Genomic DNA, 21,324 nt, shown 5'->3' with positions numbered 1-21,324 from the left:
GCATTTAAAACTTTTGCACAAAAGTTTAATTCTTCTCATGAAAAATTTAGTTCAAAAATACCATTTCATTTATACATGAGAAAGAAAATAAAATGCATTGCCATTAAGTATTTACGCTCAAATATTGGAATCTTAAAAAGAAAAAACCTTTGGTAAGTGGGTTGTCTTCTACTGTTTTTACTTAATACTTTTTAAATTGAGATGAACATCACATAACATAAAATTAAACATTTTAAAATACAGCTCAGCTCTCTCCTCTGTGGCCACCTTTGGGCCACTTTATGACTCCTTAACTCAGAGAGTGAATTTCAAATAAATCTGATTTAACTTCCTAGCGAGTTTCTTTCTTTTTTTACAGTAGGTTTTAGGTAGAAGAAAGGAAGATAAAGTAATTGACACTTGGCTAAAGTGAAATTTTGGAATATTAAATGTCAATTTCATTTATCCAGATAAGTCCTAGCCCTAAGTACCAAACTGAGGAGCTGACCTTACAGTCTTGGGTATCACTATGCGGTATAAAGACAATAACACCTTACGTCGATATATCCTTTTGTGGGCTGCATGTGATTTTTATAATGGCTCATTTAATCTTTTATTTAAAACTCTATGAGGGGTGCCTGGGTGGCTCAGTTGGTTAAGTATCCACCTCTTGATTTCAGCCTGGGTCATGATCTCAGGGTCATGGGATCAAACCCTGTGTCAGGCTCCATGCTGAGCATGGCGCTTGCTTAGGATTCACGCTCACTCGCTCTCTCAAAAAAAGAAAAGTTAAAAAAATAAAACTGTAAGTTAGGGCAAATCTTATCCCCATTTTGTCCCCAGTTTTTCTACTGTGGTAAAATACACGTAACAAAAGTGTACAGTTCAGTGGTATATGTTCATAATGTGCAACCATCACGGCCGTCTCCAGAAAACTCTGTACCCATTACACAGTGACTCTCCATTCCCCCTCCCACCAGCTCCCAGAAACTGCCAGTCTACTTTCTGTCTCTCTGATGTTGGCAACTCTCAGTACCTCATCTAAATGGAATCAGACAGTTTTGTCTTTCTGTGACTGGCTTATTTCACTGCCCATAATGTTGCTGTCCATAATGCCCTATTGTAGCATGTGTCAGAATTTCCTTCCTTTTTAAGGCTGAGTAATATTCCATTGTATGTCAATCCCACATTTTGCTTATCCATTCTTCTGTCAGTGGACACCTAAACTGCTTCCACATCTTAGCTATTTGTGAACAGCGCTGCTATCCACATGGGAGTACACATATCTCTTAAGAGAACCTGCTTTAATTCTTCTGGCATATATCCAGAAGTGTGATATCTGGATCGTATGGTATTTCCATTTTTATTTTTTTGAGGAAACTCCACACTGTTTTCCATAGTGGCTGCACCATTTCCCATTTCCGCCAGCAATGCACACGGTTCCAATTTCTCTATATCCTCGCCAACACCTGTTATTTCTGTTTTGGATCATAGCCACCCTTGCAGGTGTGACGTGACATCTCTGCGTGATTCTGATTTGCATTTCCCTGATCACCCTCATTTCAAAGTTGAGAAAACCGAGGCTTAGGAAGAGTAACAAGACTGTGCAATTTCTTAGCAGGCCTTACACCCAGAATCTGGATCTTGTGGCTCCTAGTCGAGGGCTCTCTGAAATTTCCCAAAGCAGCGCTTTTCCGTGTGTGATGTCTTAGGGGGCAGAAAACCTGAAAGTTGTTGACAGTGACTTGTGGTTGTCATTGGGCTAGGAATCTCTGGGGAAGCTGACCGTCAGCGATGGGCATGTCCCTGCCAACTGGGGGCCTGCCGGTGCCCCGCCCCACCCAGATGCTGGCTGCAGCACCGAGAACCTGCTCGAAGCTGCACCAGAGCAGGGGCAACAACCCGGGACAGGTAAGATTATTTCATTGCTTGTTAAGCTTCAAGATGGGAGGGCAGAAGTTACCCTAATAAAAATGTTACATGTGGAGAACTTTGTGGGGGAAAAAAACCTCTTACACAGATTAATGATATTTACAAGCTGCCTGCATTTAACAACTTCACTAGATCGTTGTGCCTAAACTCATAGCTTTATTTCCACATCAGAGTACATCCATTTTCAGCTGCTTGACACTCTTTACCTATTTTGTGATGGGTACCTTAATGAATGAGACATGAGATGACACAGAGAAGTTCCTGCCCTTCAGAATTTCAACGCTCGTCTCTTGTGAAATCAAATGCACTGAGAAATATTTTGTACCTCCTGCATCCGCAGAATATAGTGTTTGCGCGGCCTGCTGAGGTCAACAAGATGCTCCTGGCCTGCGTGACTGGTGCTGGCCCCTGGCAGGCCCTCCTAAGCACTGATGCGTCCGTCTCAGCACCTCTGTGCCCCACTCTAGCTGGGAAACTGCACCGATATCTTCCATGTCCTTATGCACCTGCAACATCGTTTGCAAAGGCTGCTGGGCCCTCCTCCCCATCATGTGCCATAATTGAGTCAACATCCTTTCCATTATGGGGCATTCGTGTGTGTTGTGGGGGGGGGTACAAGAGAAGGATCTTTTTGAAAGGTGACATCAAGGACTGCCTCTGTGTCATTTAATCTCCCTCAAAAACTCGTTTCAGTTACACACTTTGCAATAAAGTCAAATTGCTAACAAAAATTTAGGGTTTGTTCAGCAAGTGAATCCGAAGCTAAAGAATAACCTTCAAATCCCCTCCTTTTGTGTCATCATGACTTTTCCCCATAGTTGGCACCAGCAGAAGCAGGAAAGTCATTTGGAAGGGAATTCAAAAGGTTGAGCAGAGAAGGACAGGAGCCCAAGGATTCAAATCTTGGCATGACCCTCGCCTTCCACGGGGGCCTGGGGAAGTGAAGCACAGTCTCCACAGGTGTCTTGGTGGTCCGACCTTGTTGTGGCCAGGTGCTCTCTACACAGAGGTCATGCAATCAGGGTTTAGAAGAATGGGGTGGGCTGTGGGTCCGACTTCCCAGGTGACCTCTGGCTATACGCTCTGTGACCCTGGATCCATTGCTAAGCCACGCCGCGCCTCAGTTCCCTACTTTTCCAAAGCAGACGGTGACAGGACCTACCTCACGGTGTTGGGAGGAAAATTAAGCGCATGAAAAACTCTTAGCATAGTGCTAAGTCCTAATAATTAGTCCTTAATTGTTGACATAGGAACTTCAGGAGGGGAAAGGCATCTGCAATTAAGATGGTTTGCGTGGGAGATGTGGAGGGAGTGTAACATTTGGGGAGACAGTCTTCTCAAAGCTGGTGCTTTCATTGTGACTGTTTCACTGTAACCCCTGGTTCCTAAGAAAACAGCAAATCTAATGTTCTCTTTTATGCCAGTTTCCCCTGATTATCAGATGCCATGTGCCAGAGGAGAACAGATTAGCCCAAGAGTGTGCAGGGCCTTATAAGGAGGCACCTCCAGGACAGTGGCTCTCTGGAACCCACCTCATGGAATGACCATTTCCTGCTGTCCTTGGCATCAACACCTCTCCCTGCACCCCTCCGATCACATGCTCTTTCTTCCCTGCTTTCGTTCCATTTTTTTCCTTCATCTTCCTCCTCATCACTGTGTGGTCAACCATCCCCCCGGAACCCCCGTCAGGTCCCCACCCCTTCTGTCCACGCTTCCCAGGTCATATGGCCCTCCAGTTCTCCCAGTCCTCTGAACACGCTCAAGAAGCAGCTCAGACATGGTGCAAGCCTGCACCCTTCTGCAGCTCCCATGTGTCTTCCCAAATTAGCCTCCTCTCTCCTCTCCTGCACTGAGCAGTAAGTCCCCAAAAGTCAGCACCTGTTTTATACTTTACTGCACGGCTCACAACCCCACACCGTGAGGCCAAACCCACAATGAGAGCTAAAGTGGGGACGCGAGACCTCCACAGAATGAGTACAAAGCTAAGGGATGAAACAGAACCACAGCCTGACTCCTGTAGCTTTTGAAGCCATCAGAGCGGATGGCGTGAAGAGACCCCGGTGGAGGATTTCTGGTGTCCCCATCCTTAAAAATAACCAAGAGAGAAAAGGGCAGAAACAAAGGTTTATTCTGCCAGCCAGTCTGAGTTATTTCAGAGCATCTAGAGCAGGGTGGTATTTGTTAGATGTGAGTGCTCTGTAATTTCAGAGGCAAAATGAGAACGACAAGAAGGCTACATTTAGGTTGTGGCAGGTCCTTCTGGGAAAAAAAAAATTTGAGATTGTTAAGTTTTTTTTTTTTTTTTGAGTTTTTCTATTTTCTCACTTTCCCCTCTCTCTCCCCTATCACCCCGCCTTTCATTTATATTCTCAACCCAGGACTGGATGGCCCCCCAGACCTTGTCCCTACCCCAGAGCAGAAGGGGGCAGCCCACCCTGACCCCAGCGAGACACCAGCGGACACACAGCAAGCCAGGCAGCCTGAGAACCCCGGAGAGCCAGTGTCACCCAGGGTTCCGGAGTCTGACGACAGATGTCAAGTCAGACTCGCCCCACAGCGCAGCTCAGCCCCCGGGACGATGACAGTGGTTCGGCGTGACTTCGGCAACACTCCAGCAGCAGCCCCAGAAGCCAACTCGCCCAGGAAGGCAGCTCCCCACAGGGAAGGATCTGAGGCAGACGGAGCATCTCCAGCTAGTACCGTCCTGCCCCCAGGCCTCACGTCCCAGGAGGAGAGACAGGGAGTTCCCGGTAACCACAGCAAGGTTCTGCAAACAACAGGAGTCCTCATTCCTGAAAACTCCCAGGGCTCTTCTCTGCTCAAGGCAGCAGACTCTGGGGCTGAGAGGGCCCCGCAGGCCAGCCCCACCCTGCCGTCCCCTGCTGACAAGGCTGACGGGGTGTGTGGCAGTGTCTCGGGCCACTGCTGCCCCAGGGAAAGTGGGGGCAGCCCTGTGACCGACATCGACAAACTCATCAAGGAGCTGGATGCTTCAGAACCAAGACTTCAGTCTCCTCAGAGAGGGGAACAGCGGAGTCAAGAGGGACCTTCTCAGGGCCAGCCTCCAGCAGGAACTGGAAGCGGAAGTTCCCACGCTGCTGAGCCAGTCATGGGGAACCAGACCCCCACCCCAAGGAGGGCCTGGGCAGCTGCTGGCCAGCCCCCTCACCCACAGTGGGCCTCCCAGCCTTCAGTTTTGGATTCCATTAATCCTGACAAACATTTTACTGTGAACAAAAACTTTTTGAGCAACTACTCTAGAAATTTCAGCAATTTTCACGAAGACAGCATGTCCCTGTCAGGCCTGGGTGACAGCACAGAGCCATCTCTCTCATCCATGTATGGTGATGCGGAGGACTCGTCTTCTGACCCTGAATCACTCACCGAAGCCCCACGAGCTTCCACTGGGGACAACTGGTCACCTCCTCGTTCTCAGGGGTCTTCTCACAAGGAAGACACTACGGAGTCTGAGGAGGAGCAAATCGAAATTTGTTCTACAGATGGCTCCCCCAGTCTACCCTCAACCACTGCTCAGGCACCTGTCCAGGCTGCACCCTGCCCTGTGTTGGCCAAAGTTCTGCCATTAAAGCACGGTGCTCTGAGTCAAGTGGTGGGAAATCCATGTGAGAGAGCGTCCTTTGTGCCAAGCACCTCATGCCCTTCAATTCCAAACTCTTCCCAGCCATTTTCTCTCTTGGATATAAGCTCTCAGGAGCATGAACTTCACGCAGACAGAAGGATATTACAGAACCCTAGGCCCTTGTGTGAAGAAGAAACCATGGAAGCCACCAGCGCTAGCTCAGCCGTGGAGAACGGCCAGCCTCCTAAAGTCGCCAGGCATTTTCACAACCTCCCGGTCACTCTCAGCAATCTGAACATGGTAAATGGTTTAGAACATGACCTGCTGGGTGACAAAACCCCAAATGAAAAACAAGAGACAAATGTCAGTGCAACTGAAAACCGGTCCCCCTTCAGTGTGGAAGTCCCTAAGAATGGAGAATCTGTTTTGACGAATCTGCACATCTCCGAAAGTCAAGACATGGATGACGTGCTCCAGAAACCAAAAATGATCTCCAGGAGGCCCATCATGGCCTGGTTTAAAGAAATAAATAAAAATAACCATGGTACGCATGCACAGGCCAAAACTGAAAGGGAGCGGCCCATGGTGCCCGCCAGAAGCCCTGACTCCAAAAGTCAGGGGTCGAGTTCCAGCCACAAAAAGGGGGTTGCTGGGCTTCAGAGCCCCCCTCAGCTGAAAGTGAGTCTGGAAAATAAAGACCCACCTAAAAAAGGTTCAGTGGAAACACTTTTAAATAACTGTCAGAAACCCAAATCCGGTCCTAAGCTGAAGAGACTGAGCATCAAAAGCAAAAGCAAAGTCACTTCGGAGGCCCCTGCTGCTCCTATGGCCAAGGCCGGTGGGATGGACCCCAGGAAACCCCTCATTTCACCCCAGACCTCCCACAGAATGCTTCCGAAGGGCACGGCCCCCCGGTTCCACACAGCCGAGCACGAGGAGCCGGACAAGAACGCCCCAGCCCCCCCCGGACCCCCCCAGTGCGTGCTGGAGAGCCGGCCGCCAAAGCCCCCCGCATCCGAGGCGAGCATCACAGCCTTCGTTTCACCCCACGCCTCCCCCAAGACTCTTCCGGAGCAAGCTGCGTGCCGTAGATCCCAGGCGGCTTTCCACGCAGAGCCCGACAGAGCCCGCGCGGCCGCCGCCGCCGCCGCCTCTCCCCGCGGTGGACCAGAGAGCAGGGCGCCCCCTGCGGCCTCGGGGCGCAGCGCGTCCACGGCCGCGAATGGGCAGGAGGTCCCCCCTCCGGGGTCCAGCCAGCCGGATCCAGCGCCGGAGGCCGCCCAACCAGGGGTGCCTGGCGACAAAGGAAGCGAAGTAATTGCTGGCGATCCCCTAGAAAGAACCAACCAGCTGAAAATAGTTGAAATTTCTTGTGAAAGAATGCCAAAGGATGCCTGCGGTGACAAGCCGGCCGAGAGTGGGAGACTAGGAGGGTTCTGGGCCCAGAGCAACTGTCAGGAGAAGACTGAAATCAGACCCTGTCACCAGTCACTGGAGCCGTCCCCAAATCCTCCGTCGTCGCTGCCATCTCGTGCCCCCCAGGTGGAGCAGGAAACCCAGCAATCTTACAGGATGGCAAGACTGGCCTCTTCCTCAATCTCCCCACAGCTGCCTGCTAAAAAGGCAGATTCCTCCCAGGGGAAGGTGGGCCAGGCGTCCAGCTCCCTAGGGATGCCCAGGAATGGCACAGCAGGGGGCCCAGCACTAGATGACCATCCGTACTTCACGCCAAGGCCGGCCACCAGGACCTACTCCATGCCCGCCCAGTTTTCAAGCCATTTTGGCCGGGAGGGGCATGCCCTGCACAGCCCAGGCCGCTCTCATCGGGACAGCCAGATCCCTGCAACGAGTGGGGGCCTCCTTGAGGCCAAGGCCTCCAGAGGCGGTGTCCTTGGCCTGGCTAACGGACAGGGTGTATATAGTGTAAAGCCCCTTCTGGAGACATCAAGGAACCTTCCGACCACAGACGAAGGGGATGTCCTTTTGGTTCAAGAAAGGAGCTGCCTAGTCACAGACAAAATCAAAGTCACCAGAAGACATTACTACCCTGAGCAGAACTATGAATCTACCTCATTTTTCTCTGTGAAGCAGAGGATCAAGTCTTTTGAGAACCTGGCCAATTCTGACCGGCTGGTGGCCAAGTCTGGGGCGTCCCCTTTTTTGTCAGTAAGCTCCAAGCCTCCCATTGGGAGACGGTCGTCAGGCAGCATTGTTTCCGGGAGCCTCAGCCACCCTGTTGACCCCACAGCGAGGTCACTGAGACGCAGCCTGAGTTCCTGCAGCGAAAGCCAAAGTGAAGCCAGCACCCTCACCCCCCAAATGACCAAGTGCCCGTCCAGCACAACGCTGACGGTCTCCCGGCAGAACCCAGCGGGAGCCGGTAACAAGGGCCCTGACTCGGCCCCAAAGAAACCACTTGGTCCTTCTGGAAGTCCCACCCCAACTGCAGCTCCAGCCTCTCCCAGCAAGAGGAACAAGTCCTCAGTGCGCCACACCCAGCCCTCGCCCTTACCCCGCTCCAAGCTCCAGGAGCTGCGAGCCTTGAGCATGCCCGACCTTGACAAGCTCTGCAGTGAGGATTTCGCGGCAGGGCCCGCCACCGTGCTCTTCAAAACGGAACTGGAAATCGTCCCCAGGAGGTCACTTGGCTCTCCCGCTGCAGGCCTCAGTGGGTCCACTGCCCTTTCATGCCCCATGAAGCGGGGGGACAGAGCCTGTCCAGGAGGAAGCAACCCTAAAGCCAGTGAGCCTGGGGCACCCAGTTCAGCCCATCATGTAGGTGAAACCCCCCAGGATCTGCCTTCTGGAAAAGGCTGGTCGGTTAAGTAAGTATCTTCCTCTCCCCTTTTATTCAAATAAACTTTTTTTTTTAATTACGAGGTAGCTTTAGATTTATAGAAAAGTTGCAGAGATAATGCAGAGCGCTCCCGTGAAGAACCCCTCACCCAGCCCCTCCCGATGTGAACATCTTAATGTAATCATGCCTCAGGTGGCAAAAGAAATTAACACTGGAAGAACACAATGAACTAAACTACAGACTTCACTCGGATTTCACGGAACAAATTTCACTTACATCCTTTTTCTCTTCCAGGATAACCACATTACATTTAGCCCCCTTTGTTTTTAATATCATTACTAGAAACCCACAGTGGCTGCAGAGAAAGTGTTTGCCAGAATGTTGCTCAGGAGAGAAGCCTTAAGGGACCTGGCACTTCAGCACAAGCACCCACCACCAGAGAGATGAGAAAGGACAGGGCAGGCTGTGCCTCGGGGGAGAACCTGGGTCTTTGAAGGTGACCAGAGTTTAACAGAAAATTTCTAACATATTTTAAAGAATTTTTTTTTTTAGATGTCAGAAATTTTCTTCTAAGCTCCAGGATTAGTTCCCTGACATGCGGGAGGGATCCCAGAAGCCACAGTCCTTCCCAGCGCTGTGGGCAGCAAGTGCAATTCCTATTAGAGCTCACAGGATTCTCCTTAGTTTGAATGGAGAGTTACTACGACCAAGAGGGCATGACACTCAGAAAATGCCTGCGATTTGGTAGAAAGAGATCATTTTAAATACGCCCTTATGAAATGGAAAAATCACCTTTTTCTTTAATGTTTTTCAAATATATTTATGTTCTTTAGTTTGGATCAGCTTCTCATCTCAGCGGGGGACCAGCGAAGACTGCAGTCTGTTTTATCATCAGTGGGGTCCAGATCGACCGTCCTAACTCTCATTCAGGAAGCGAAAGCACAATCAGAGGTGAGTGAAACCGGACAGGCCGGGGAGAAGGAGCGGAGGCCACGCCCGGGCCCAAGCGTGGGCCCCCAGCCTGGAGAGGTCCCCCCAGAGCCCCGGAGAACCCCGTCCCGGGTCCATGCAGGGCGTTCTTCAGCCGGGTCTGACTTCTCTCTTTGCAGCTTGCTTCTCAAGCTTAGGCCTTGTCTTGAATTCCAGGTGCAGCTGCTGTTTTAATTCCCCAGTGGTGACTAGCTGCCCTCCTCCTCACCCCCCACATCTGGCGTTTGTCTACAGAGGGTCCTCAGAACGGAACTGGGTGTCTTGGAGATGGGAGGGAATGACCACAATCACAGCCCGGCCACTAGGAGGACATTAACGCCTTGTCAAGGGAGCCACCTGCTGGGGAGATGGGTTAGCGCATCTGTGTAGCCCTGCCCGGGCTCCCAGCCTAGGGGCTTCTAAAGCCTGGGGCTCAAGACAGTGTGGCTAACGGGTCCTTACAAATGAAGTCCTTCCATAAATCGGAGGTGACAGTAAACAACAAAAGAAGCCATGGGTTCATATCTAGAATACGTCTCTGAAGAACAACATTAACTTCTCAGGACTACCCATAGAGATTTGAACCCTAATAAATGAGTATTTCTGTTTAGAGGACAAAAAGCAAACATGAACAGTTTCTCAACTGGTAATATACCTGGGTCACTGATGGATTCGAGAACACTGTTCCAGAAATTCTAATATTACCCAGAAGGGCTGTGACGTTGGCATCTACTAAGGAGTGAACCAGGATGGAGAGGCGGCCAGTTGCCCTTGGCTTACACTCCCTCTGGTCCTCAACCCACTGGTTTCGATCTGTGCAGTGAACCTTGAGATGTCCAGCATTTTTCACTCTCAGTAAAAGGGACTAGTCTGTCATCTCCCTTCTTCCTTCAACTTGTGACAATAAGTAAGCATCTCCTGCATGCAAGTCTTGTTCTGGCATTTCCAGTCAAGGTGGCACGGTGGGATCACGCTTTGCCAGGTCCCTTTTCCTCCAGACATTTCAGTGTTAGAGAAAACGGAGGAGGAGAAAAGCAAAAAGTCTCAACCAACTGAAAATGGGATGTGCATTTTCAGGGACCACAAAAGGGGAGACTTTTTGTGTGGAAAGGATGCCAAGCGCCACCAGGAGGGGTGGGGGGGCATCCTCTGGGGCCTCCTACCCCCTTGCTCTGGTTGTACACTCACCACCAGACAACCCTGTGGTCTGGTGTGGAAGCGCTTTCCTACTTGATCACAATGCGGCTTTTCCCCTTATTATCCTGCAGTCTTTAGTTGCTTTCCCGGAGCAGCATGAGCGGAGATGTCCTCGCTCTACCATCTTCAGAAATTTCCTGCTTGCTTTTTGAGTGAGTGTGGTTTGTGGGTGCTGAAAATGGAACTGCACACGATTCCCTGTGGCTTCCTGTTGGGGGCGCTGTGAGAGATCGGGGGCGGGGGGAACAAGCCCTGCCCCTCTGACCTCAACACACCCAACCTTGGGGAGTTCTCGGGGGTGCATGGAGCTTCCCTGATGCTGTGCTAAGCTACTTAGAGGGGAGATATGGCCTGACAGTCAGCTTCTAGCACACTTGTATCCTCAAACACAACCAGAAAATGTGAATAAATTAAAATTTTGGTGTTATATCCCGGAATGCAGGAGAATCCCATTTTCAAATATTGTCTTTGCTCCCATAAAGGCACTTAAGTCTCTGAGAAGTACTGCATTACCTCCCAGAAGCTACACAAAGGTCACTTACCAGACCACATGCTCCCATTTTCACTGAGAAAGCCTAGCCCTCATTCTCTCCACTGAACGGGGTCTGAGCGTGTAAACAGTTGGCCTTAGCAGTAGGTCTGCCCGATAGTCTAGTGACGACATATGGGGATTTGGGTTGAATGAACTTCTTTAGGGAGGTGTAAAATGTTTGGGGTTACTCTTTAGGACACACTAATAATAGAACTAAACTTTCTTTTAAGTATTGGGTTCCTTCCCCAGCACACTATGGAGCTGGGTCTCTCTCTTCAGTGTTCTCACTTTCTCTCATCAAAGCAACCCTGAAGGAGTTAGATTCTTTTTCTCTTGCTGGGCTGAGAACACCCTGAACTGATAGATTATACATCACTTCATGGGGAATCTAGCAATGCAGATCTTTAAAATGTTGTTCATCATATATAGTGTGTGAGCAAAAGAAGTAAAAATTCAGAATTAGCTAAAATATTTTATTTCAAAATATCTTTTGTTTGATGCTTGAAACATAGGACATCTTTTTGTTACTTAACCCTAGGACACTACTAGGAATGTTCTAGTCTCGATTCAAGTTGACAATTAGTTTTAAAGTACTTTATATTTTTTAACATACTTTGTATTTTATGACAGTTCATCAACTGCACCTGAAATCCAATGAACTGAACATGGCGGGACGGGGACATAAACTGGTGGCCTCAGTTTCTCTCATCCTGCCTCTTGGCACTACTTCTCTCTGCTCTTGTTGACACTGGCTTGGCTAAATTGTAGACTTAAACAGTTGTACAGTAAAGAATCCCCTTCAAGATCAAATGATGTGCTATGATCAGATTTGGGAAGACATAATCTGGTGCCTGGAATAGCTCCTAAACTGTCCCCTGTCCCTGCCCCATCCTGGCTTATGTCCACCCTAAACATGGGGCTGTAGCTACAGGATGGACCCTCAAAACACCATCATGTCAGCACCACCCAGGAGGGGAGCAGGATGCTTGAGATGAAGCTCCTCCAATTCCAATATTGTGTGAAAGCTCCCGAATAACCATCGGGGCTCGTGCTGAGCAGCTGTGCAGGAGGACTCACAGCAGAGCTTCCTGACTCTTGGCACGAGGAATATACAGTTGCCTCTTGAACAACACAAGTCCACTTTTGCACGAGATTTTTCCAGTACTATAAATGCATTCTCTTCCTTACGATTTTTTCAAGATTTTATTTATATTTATTCATCAGAGCGAGAGAGAGAGAGAGAGAGATCGAGCACAAGCAAGGGGAGCAGCAGAGGGAAAAGCAGGCTTCCTGCAAAGCAGGGAGCCCGATGCAGGGCTCGATCCCAGGACCCTGGGATCATGACCTAAGCCAAAGGCAGACACTTAACTGACTGAGCCACCCAGGCATCATGTCCTTATGATTTTCTTAATCACATTCTTTTTCCCTAGCTTTAAGAACAGGGTCTATAATACAACACAGAAAATTAACCGTTTCTAAGTAAGGCTTCCAGTCAACAGCAGGCTCTTAGTGGTTAAGTTTTAGGGACGACGTTCTATGCAGATTTGACAGTGCGGAGGTCAGTGAGCCACCCCCTGGGTTATTCAAAGGTCAACTGGACTTTTTTCTGTTTCTTTTTACTAGAATAAAGAAGATGTTTGCTTCATCGTCTTGAATAAAAAAGAAGGCTCAGGTCTGGGATTCACTGTGGCAGGAGGGACAGACATGGAGCCGAAATCAGTTGTGGTAAGTGACCACGTCAAGATGCTCCCAGGGAAGTCACTCCTGACACAGCCTCAGAGGTGCTCAGGACAAAATTCCCATCTGTGAGCTCACAGAACACTGGTGGTGTTTGTCTCCTCCTAACAAAGCAAAGTGGCAAAGTGCGGGAGGTAGGACATAACCTAGCCATTGGCAAAGATACACATTTTTACCACAGAGCCGACCAATGTGCAGACCGAGTGACCTACTCGATGCCAGTACGTGTAAGCACGGTTTTCTGGAGTTTCCTCATGTTCACCTGAATACTTAAACACTAGAAAAACACGAGAATCAACTGACCCAATCTGCATGTGCTTCTGAAATTACTTCCTTCTCAAGAACCACCTCCGATTTTAGATCACTCAGAGGCCTCTGAGATCACGAGGCAGGCCGCCCCCGTGAGACCAGACCAGGTCCTGCTCATTTTTGTGATCTTACTGCCCGGCGGAGTGCCAGGCAGATTACACGCTCGCGAGAAGTTGAGGAAAAAATGTATTCAGATGCCGGCACCGACCTTTGTAATTCCCTCCCTCACGCGGCGCAGGCTTTCAATGAACCACGTTCGTAGGATTTTGCAAACTTGCCATTAGAAGGTTCCTCTACTACAGATTTGCATCTGCCCTTCTGCTTTGACTGAAGTTTCCAAAGCTTTTGTCTTCTCCTCGCCCCAGGTGCACAGGGTGTGTTCTCAGGGGGCTGCTTCTCAGGAAGGGACTGTGAACCGAGGGGATTTCCTTCTGTCCGTCAATGGTGCCTCACTGGCCGGCTTAGTCCATGGGGATGTCCTCAAGATTCTGCACCAAGCACAGCTGCACAGAGATGTGCTCGTGGTCATCAGGAAAGGGAACGATCGGCCCAGAGCCTCCAGTGGGCAGGAAGCCAGTGGGCAGGGCCCGCTCTCCAGGAAGGCCAGCACACTGGAGCCTGGTATAGGTAAGTCACCAGCCCAGCAACTGGCAGGGTGTGAGCAACCGGCAGAGCAGATTCTGGCTGAACCAAAAGGAACCTAACTACTCTCATTAGGGTCAGAGAAATCAAATAGAGGGGCGCATGGTGGCTCCATCGGTTAAGCGTCCAGCTCTTGATTTCAACTCAGGTCATGATCTCAGGGTCCTGAGATCGAGCCCCCATCAGGCTCCACACTGGGCTTGGAGCCTGCTTAGGATTCTCTCTGTTCTTCTGTCCTGCCCCACCCCCACCCCCCAGCCCCACACCCTCTCTCTCCCTCTAAAAAAAAAAAAAAAAGAAGAAATCAAATGTAGTGAAGTCTAATGTTTCTGGATTCTTCTTGAAAAAGCAGTGTTCCTAGTAAGTTAGAAACCACTGCCCCCTGTAGTTAAAGCCATACTGTCGAAGACTTTGAACGACTGCTTGACAGCCTCTCTACGTGTATGAGGAAGGAAGCCCTTTCACATTTATATCTTCTTAGGACTTAGGTAAAACACAAAACTCTTGTGATAAGGGGAATCATGGAGAGCATGCAGAAATTCCAGAACTGCCATTTGTCCTTGGAAACACCAGGGTTTGTATTCTTTCCTGTTTTAGAAGAACATAAGGAAATGAGGGGGCACAAATGTTTAAAAACAGAGACTGTAGCCTTAATCAACCAAAAGCTTATAAAAAGAGGTTGAGAAGAGGATTTCCTAAGCGCCCTCCATACTGTCATCCCAAGGCCCGCTGGGAAGGCATACGAGGTGTTTACTCGGAACTAAGTACTGCTTCTGTTTCTGAAGCACAAGGCTGATGGCGGCCTTCGGAGAACTACGCTAGACCTCCGTGGTGTCCTCTCCCTTGGAGTTCAGGAGCAATGTCTTTAGTCCCGAGAGCACGGAGGGCCTCTGGAAGCTCAGATCAGGGCACTGCCTTCTGGGGAGGTCTTTGGTTTCTTCTCAACATCTCTCCCTAGTAAAGTCAAGGGTAGTTGAATTCCTCCGTTCAACTTGGCTTCATGGTGGCCTGGCCTATCCGTGACTTCTTTGCTGAAAACAGCACTCACTTCCACTGAACAGATGGGAAACTCTTCCTGTCCAGATGCCTCCACAGGTCGGAAGTATTCTCACCCTTCTCCTCTGTTGTCTTGCTTTTTACGCCTCTAGAAAACTGAAGCCCTTCTCAATACTGGGAAACACCTTAGGTCCTCAGACCTTGTCATGCTCACCTTTGCCCCAGCACTGTCTCAACTGCTTGGTCTATTTTCAATGGATCCAGAAACTTAACATCACAGGAAACTCCTGGCAGCTTCTAGAGTTTTTAAGCCTCATGAACTTGGGATATGGAAGGCTATTCTGTCATTTATAATCATTAAGTATTCCTGGGACACCTTCAGAACATCTGGCCTTGAATGGGGTTCTATAGTTACCAAATTATAAGCACGTTCAGGGCTTAAACTTTTTCATAGTCCTGTTCCTTAAAATTCCCCTGCCTAGAGCTCCACCCGAACCCATGGAATCATCCCTTCACGTGCCCCGGAAGCATCCCACTTGAGGACAGAGGCGGTGGGCTGCACAAGAGGCACCTAGGAAGCTTTCAGAATCCTACTGCCCAGCAAACTCACCAGCTCAATTATGTCAGGGCCCAGAGTCACTAGCTTTCTAAGGTTCCTGGGTGATTTCAGTAGAATCTGGCCCAGAGCTGAGAGCCACTGTAATGGGCCTGTTCTGTTTAACAAGCAAGTGAAATCACCTATTGAAATTCCTGTGGCACATTGCCTTCAGACCCCGTGGACGCAGAGTGACCTTCTTCAAACCCCACTAATGAACAGACCTTTCTGTTCAAAGGCAGGGATGCTGGCTACCTTAGCCTCAAGCCCAAGTGGGCAGTCTGCACACGTTTGTTGCAGTGGAGGACCCATTGCCAGGGAAATGTGCCCCCCCCCACACCCCCATGGAGAAAGGAGATGGCAGCGAGGGCAGGAGCATGCGCAGCAGAAGGGGGAAGGCGCGGAGCTCTGGGACCCACGATCGCTGTCTCACGTGAGGCCTGGCACCGGGGTGCTGCAGGTTATCAGGGCTGGATTGTGACCCTCCGCTGCCATCGGCACTCAGGGTAGGCAGGACACTGATTCCCCAAGCGTGACTTCACTAAGACACACGACCACAGTGTACGGGGCTTGCCAAGAGCAGTCTGGTCTCTGAGGGTTTCTGCTTGGGCCCCAAAGCTGCCTCCATGCTTACAGAAAGTGCTTAGGGGCGCCTGTGTGGCTCAGTCAGTTGAGTGTCTGGCTCTCGATTTCGGCTCAGGTCATGATCCCAGGGTCCTGGAATGGAGCCCTGCATCAGGCTCTGCGCTCAGCGGGGAGTCCGCTTCTCCCTCTGGCCCTCCCCCCTGCTCACATGCATGTGCTCTCTCTCTCTCAAATACATAAATCTTAAAAAAAAAAAAAAATGCTTTGAAGAGCAAATGGTGCATGCACAGCAGGAACATAGCCACGAGGTCAGCTCCAAATTTGGGAGACCAATCCTAACGCTGGTTTTGAAGGGAGATGGGACTCAGGGGCGATGGGGTAATACATTTGGGGGACTGGAGAGGTGGTAATGAGTGTCCTTGTCATTTCCATTCTTACGAATGTCGTGGCTGCAGGGAGAAGCGTCCCTTCCCACGATGCGCTGTGTGTCGAAGTGCTGAAGACCTCTGCTGGGCTGGGCTTGAGTCTGGATGGAGGAAAATCCTCAATGGCTGGAGATGGGCCCCTGTTCATTAAAAGAGTATACAAAGGTAACGCCCTAGAAGAGCCAGTCGGCTGTTTTCTGTGTATGACTGTGCCTTCCGTTCGGAAAATGTTTTCATTCTCTCCCACACACAGGATGTACTGTGTGTCAGCCCTGTTGTGTTTTACATGTATGAACTCATGTTGCCCACCCCCCGACAATCCTATTATTCCTGTTTCACAAAGGAGAGAGTGTGCCACAGGGCAATTACACAAGCACCTGAGGTCACACACACAAGTGGCAGAACAAGGCTTGAACCCAGGCAGTCCAGCTCCAGGGTCTGTGTCCCTAACTAGCATTAGCTGTAACTGATATAAACGTACCAAGTTAATGCCATCAAGAATTGCCAGCCAGGGGTAATTAACATGGACCAAGATTGTATTTCTTTCAAATTGCAAATACTAGACTTCAGGAAGGTAAGATGAGAGCATAAAGATCGTTGAAACATGTGGTAGATACAAGGTCTCTTTATGAACTTGAATAATTACTTTATGATTTGGACAGTTCTCAAAAATCTCTTCAAGTTCCTGAGCTACACAATTATATTCAAAAAGTATAATTATACTGGGGCACCTGGGTGGCTCAGTTCCTAATCTCAGGGTCGTGAGTGAGCCCCCTGTGGGGCTCCATGCTCAGCGGGGAGTCTGCGATTCTCTCTCCCCCTCTGCTGCTCGCCCCAGCTCTCAACGCACGCTCATTTTAAATCTTTTTTTAAAAAGTATAATTATACTAATAATATCAGTACATATAAAAATCTGTATATCCTATTATATAATAGTTGATATTAAGAGTATCGGTAGGTAATATATAGAACATATTCATGGGGCGCCTGGGTGGCTCAGTCGTTAAGCGTCTGCCTTCGGCTCAGGTCATGGTCCCAGGGTCCTGGGATCGAGCCCCGCATCGGGCTCCCTCTCCCACTCCCCCTGCTTGTGTTCCCTCTCTCACTGTGACTCTGTCAAATAAATAAAATCTTTAAAAAACAACAACATATTCATAAGCTCGTTATAGAGAAAGCTGGGGTGTAGAAGTATGTAGAGCTGTTTAAGTTATCTCCACAGTCACTGATTAGCGATCACGGTACACTGGATAGAAGTGGAACCTGTTTTCCTGCATTTACTGGGCATTTGGATTGTTGGTTAAATACGCTGAAAATACCTTCTCCTAGTCCACTGCTTACGTAAATTTTTCATGGGTATATGCTCTGTGTGTCTTAAGAACCATTTCCCTATCCTAAGAATATGGGCCTATCGTTCACAGATTTTTCTCATTTAAGTTTTTAGCTTACTTGGAATTTATTTTGAACACTATGAAAGTGCCCAGGCATTATTCTGCATTTATTCTCACAGGTGGTGCCGCTGAACAAGCTGGAACAATAGAAGCTGGAGATGAAATTCTTGCCATTAATGGGAAACCCCTGGTGGGGCTTATGCACTTTGATGCCTGGAATATTATGAAGTCTGTCCCAGAGGGACCCGTGCAGCTAGTAATTAGGAAGCACAGGAATTCTTCCTAAAACAGGCACCGGGAGTGACACTCACTAGTGGTGCTTGTTACATTTTTTAACAAGAATCTCCTTTTCTCAGTTCCCTTACTTCAGCAAATCAGCATAACTTCTTTAAACACTGGGTTCCTAAACAACACAGGAACATCGGTAAGGGCAAGGACTATAAAAATCTCCAGGTTTATACTTCTAAAAGAAGAGCTGACCTCGTGTATGTGCGACGTCAACAGCGCCGACCTCTGGAATCCTGCTACCCGGACCACCGAGGCCAGGAGGGATGCTTTTGCTCCGGTGCCTGTCCCCTCCCTTTTATGTTTATTGATGGGGATACAAGATGTGGCATGTCCTTCTTCATTCGAGACACCTACTACTTAAGACCTTCGCATCCCTCCCCTCCTCGCTCACCGTACCCAATCCTGGCAGTGAGGGAGCTAACCCAGTCTGAGGGGCAACACCAGTGTCACAAGTAAAGGACTACAGTTTTATATAGTTTTGTAAGTAAATAAGAGAACGCTTTTAGGCACATTCAGTGGAAGGAGCTGTAGGTCTGTACGTTATGGTGAAAAGAAAGTGAGACTTAAAAAAAAAAATCAGTTATGACCTAACAGTTAAGCTGAGCTCAGGAATTATCCAAAAATGAAAAAGGAAAATAAAAAAGTGGTATTTTTTAGTGAGTGTAATGTGCAATGTATGGCTGCAGAGTTCAACTCAGTGGATTACGGATCATCATGAAGTGCTGATCGTGATCTGAAAGTGTAAGTCGTAAGGCTATTTTACAGAAATGCCGTTCTGATAAACCATACTAAATAGCCATGAACTTTGCTGCTTAGAATGAGCAGCAAGTTCCAGCTCTGAAAGCACCTTGCATCTAGTTCGGAACTGGTCTTGAATAAGTGCTTGAATTCAAGACCAGTCAACACAGGAGTGGGCAGAAATACTATAGTCACTGGGTTTCCATTTCTATATTTTATGCACTCCAAACACTAAGCTAAATTTTTAGAAATCTTTTTAGCATCCTTGGATTTATAAACATAGGCATTACATTTACAACCCAAAGGGCGGAACTTAAAAATAATCCTTTTAGGGGGCTTTGGGGTGGGTTGGTTGGTCTTCCCCTTGTCCAACAAGCGTAAGAAATAGCCCCTTCTGAGCACTGGCCCGCTCTTCCTGACCTGGGTGTCATGATGCCGCTGCAGTGACGGACATGTTTGCTGGGTTTGTTTTCCTGTTTTGCAAACTCTTCCTTAGGCCAAAACTGTTTCTGTGCCGAAGACTGTCCTGCCTCACACTGCCCGTGAAACTCGTCCCGGCTGCTCTCCTGTCAAAGCATGACTTCTTCCCAGTAGCTGCTCCCAGTCCCAAAACTGGCTTTTCTCCTCCATACTGCACCTTCTTTTCTTAAATTCCAAACCTCCATCAGCTTCATTTAACAAAATGAAAGAAGACGACAATGGGGAGGGCGGGTGAGTCACTCTTTCAAGGTAAAGAAGCAGAACTGTGTCGCACAACCCAGATCCGAGGGGGACACAGACCAGCTGCTCGAGTCCTGGGAATACGGGTGAGGACGCCAAACCTGCGTGCATGAGGATATGCCCAGGTTTTATGTTGGACGCTTCTTTCAATAACCTACAGCCTGGGTCTATGGCTTAGAGAAAAGAACTGAGGTCACTGTACACCACCCCCCCCCCCACCAATCATGGAGATGCTTGAGCTGTCCCCTTTGTATATCGGTTTTCCGAGTGACTCATCCCTTACAGAAAACCTCTGCAGAGTTGGCCCACAGGGGTCTCTCAGATGAGAATGAAGGATCTGGCTGGTGTGAGCCCAGATTTCTTTTTTTTTTTAACAGGTTATACAAAAAATGTGGTACAAAAGTTAGCAAGAAAGACCTGATTAATTTAGCTTCTACTTTTCACTACACTTCCAGGTAGGATACTATAGGCAGTCAGTGCAAGGTGCATGCTAGATTGTTTTTAAGTCTCTGGGGTCAGTTGTGTGGTTTCTGCTTTCCTACCTAAATGGTAAGAGAATATTTGCCTCTACTCTTCCAGCTGTGCCTCCTAGTAAGAAACTCACAGTCCTATGTGAACAGACCAGAATTTCTAGAGCAATTTGGAGCAATGGAACGGTCTCCTGAGAGTTTCTCATCATCGTATCTGAAGAGTGCAAGGGTAGACTCTACTAGCCTAAAGTAGGCTAAAGTCATCATTTCTAGTAGATCTTGCCAGAAGGGTTTCCCTGGCCCACAGTTGGAACTTAAGGGAGAAAGCAAAAGGCTAAACTATCTCTGACCCTAAGATAGAAAGCTACTTATTTGTCTTCAATGTTCAAGGCATGACTAGTATTTCTAATTAGTCTAATTCCCACACTTCCTGAAGTGAGCACTAATGGTATTATATTATCCTACTAAAAAATGTCATTGTTTTGGTTTTCTAATTAATCAGTCATCCACAATAAGCTGTGAGGGTAAATATGTGTTATAACAAGTAAACTGTAATTGCAAGGATATTCTGTGAAGGTTGAAGTAGGTTGGGTTGCATTTCTGTCCTCCAAAACACATCTCATTTAATTTTATGGTTGACTTAATTGGCACCACACCTGTTGTATGATATTCTACATTATCCTTTATTTATGTAAAATAAAATGCCTTATATATTATTGAAGAGTAAGTGCAATAATATGAAATAGCCTGTACATTTTTAAAATGTTGTCGCCAAGTTATGTAAATCCACATCTCTGTAAACAACCTTTTTTAAGTAATTTTAAAAAATAAACACTCTGCTTACTACTTGTTTTTTTTTTTTAATTCTGCCACCTATAAAGTAACCTTGTAAAATCTCAAGATAAGAAATGTTTATTACCCAAATTATTACATCAATGGGTGAGCAGTCAAAAAGCAACAGAAAATCAACAACTCTTACAGGGCCACACTAAGGATCTGGCACAATTGAAAGCCGTTCCACCTCCTTAAATCTTAAACATCCCATGCCTTTGCAATGTCCTCACCTTCTGGATTTTACACCCCCCCCTTCCTCCCACTACTAAAGTCTTCTGTTTCAGCAAGCCCTCTAATCCCCTGACAACTGTCGATCTTCTCCCCATCAGAACGCCCACCCTTTCATTTCTACTCTGTTCAGACTAGACCCATGGTACAGCACAAGCTCCACCCAGCCCAGACTCCTCACCCTCGTCCCAGCCAATCAGGGATCCTTCCTTCCAACTATCCAGTCGGTTCCTACACTCCTATTCCTAGAGAAAATCTTACAACCACACAGAAGAATGCTGCTAGAAATTCCTGGTTTCCAACCACAACTGAACTCCCCATGCTACTCCGCAATTGTTTGTCAGTTTTCTCTCTCACTTGTTTACAATGACTACAATTCCTCA

At 48.3% G+C, this 21,324-nt stretch overlaps 1 protein-coding gene across 10 annotated transcripts in view; it reads left to right on the top strand.

Moving 5' to 3' along the window:
- The window catches only part of PDZD2 (PDZ domain containing 2), a 343,304-nt gene extending 322,372 nt beyond the window's left edge, over window positions 1–20,932 (top strand). For 4 of the 10 annotated variants that reach the window (XM_027604795.2, XM_027604794.2, XM_035727563.1 and 1 more), the window contains 7 exons: window positions 1,746–1,890; window positions 4,290–8,316; window positions 9,122–9,239; window positions 12,610–12,711; window positions 13,398–13,659; window positions 16,306–16,440; window positions 17,783–20,930. In XM_027604795.2, coding sequence (XP_027460596.2) covers window positions 1,746–1,890; window positions 4,290–8,316; window positions 9,122–9,239; window positions 12,610–12,711; window positions 13,398–13,659; window positions 16,306–16,440; window positions 17,783–17,949 — 4,956 coding nt within the window. In that variant the 3' untranslated portion in view covers window positions 17,950–20,930. Of the gene's footprint in view, window positions 1–1,745; window positions 1,891–4,289; window positions 8,317–9,121; window positions 9,240–12,609; window positions 12,712–13,397; window positions 13,660–16,305; window positions 16,441–17,782 lie in introns of all 10 variants that reach the window. The other 6 variants (XM_027604788.2, XM_027604789.2, XM_027604790.2 and 3 more) reach the window with 3 other exon arrangements.
- The last annotated feature ends 392 nt before the right edge of the window (window positions 20,933–21,324 follow it).

Source organism: Zalophus californianus, chromosome 5 (assembly GCF_009762305.2).
Source record: "Zalophus californianus isolate mZalCal1 chromosome 5, mZalCal1.pri.v2, whole genome shotgun sequence".
NCBI lineage: Eukaryota > Metazoa > Chordata > Mammalia > Carnivora > Otariidae > Zalophus > Zalophus californianus.
This window is presented reverse-complemented; position numbering and strand designations above follow the sequence as displayed.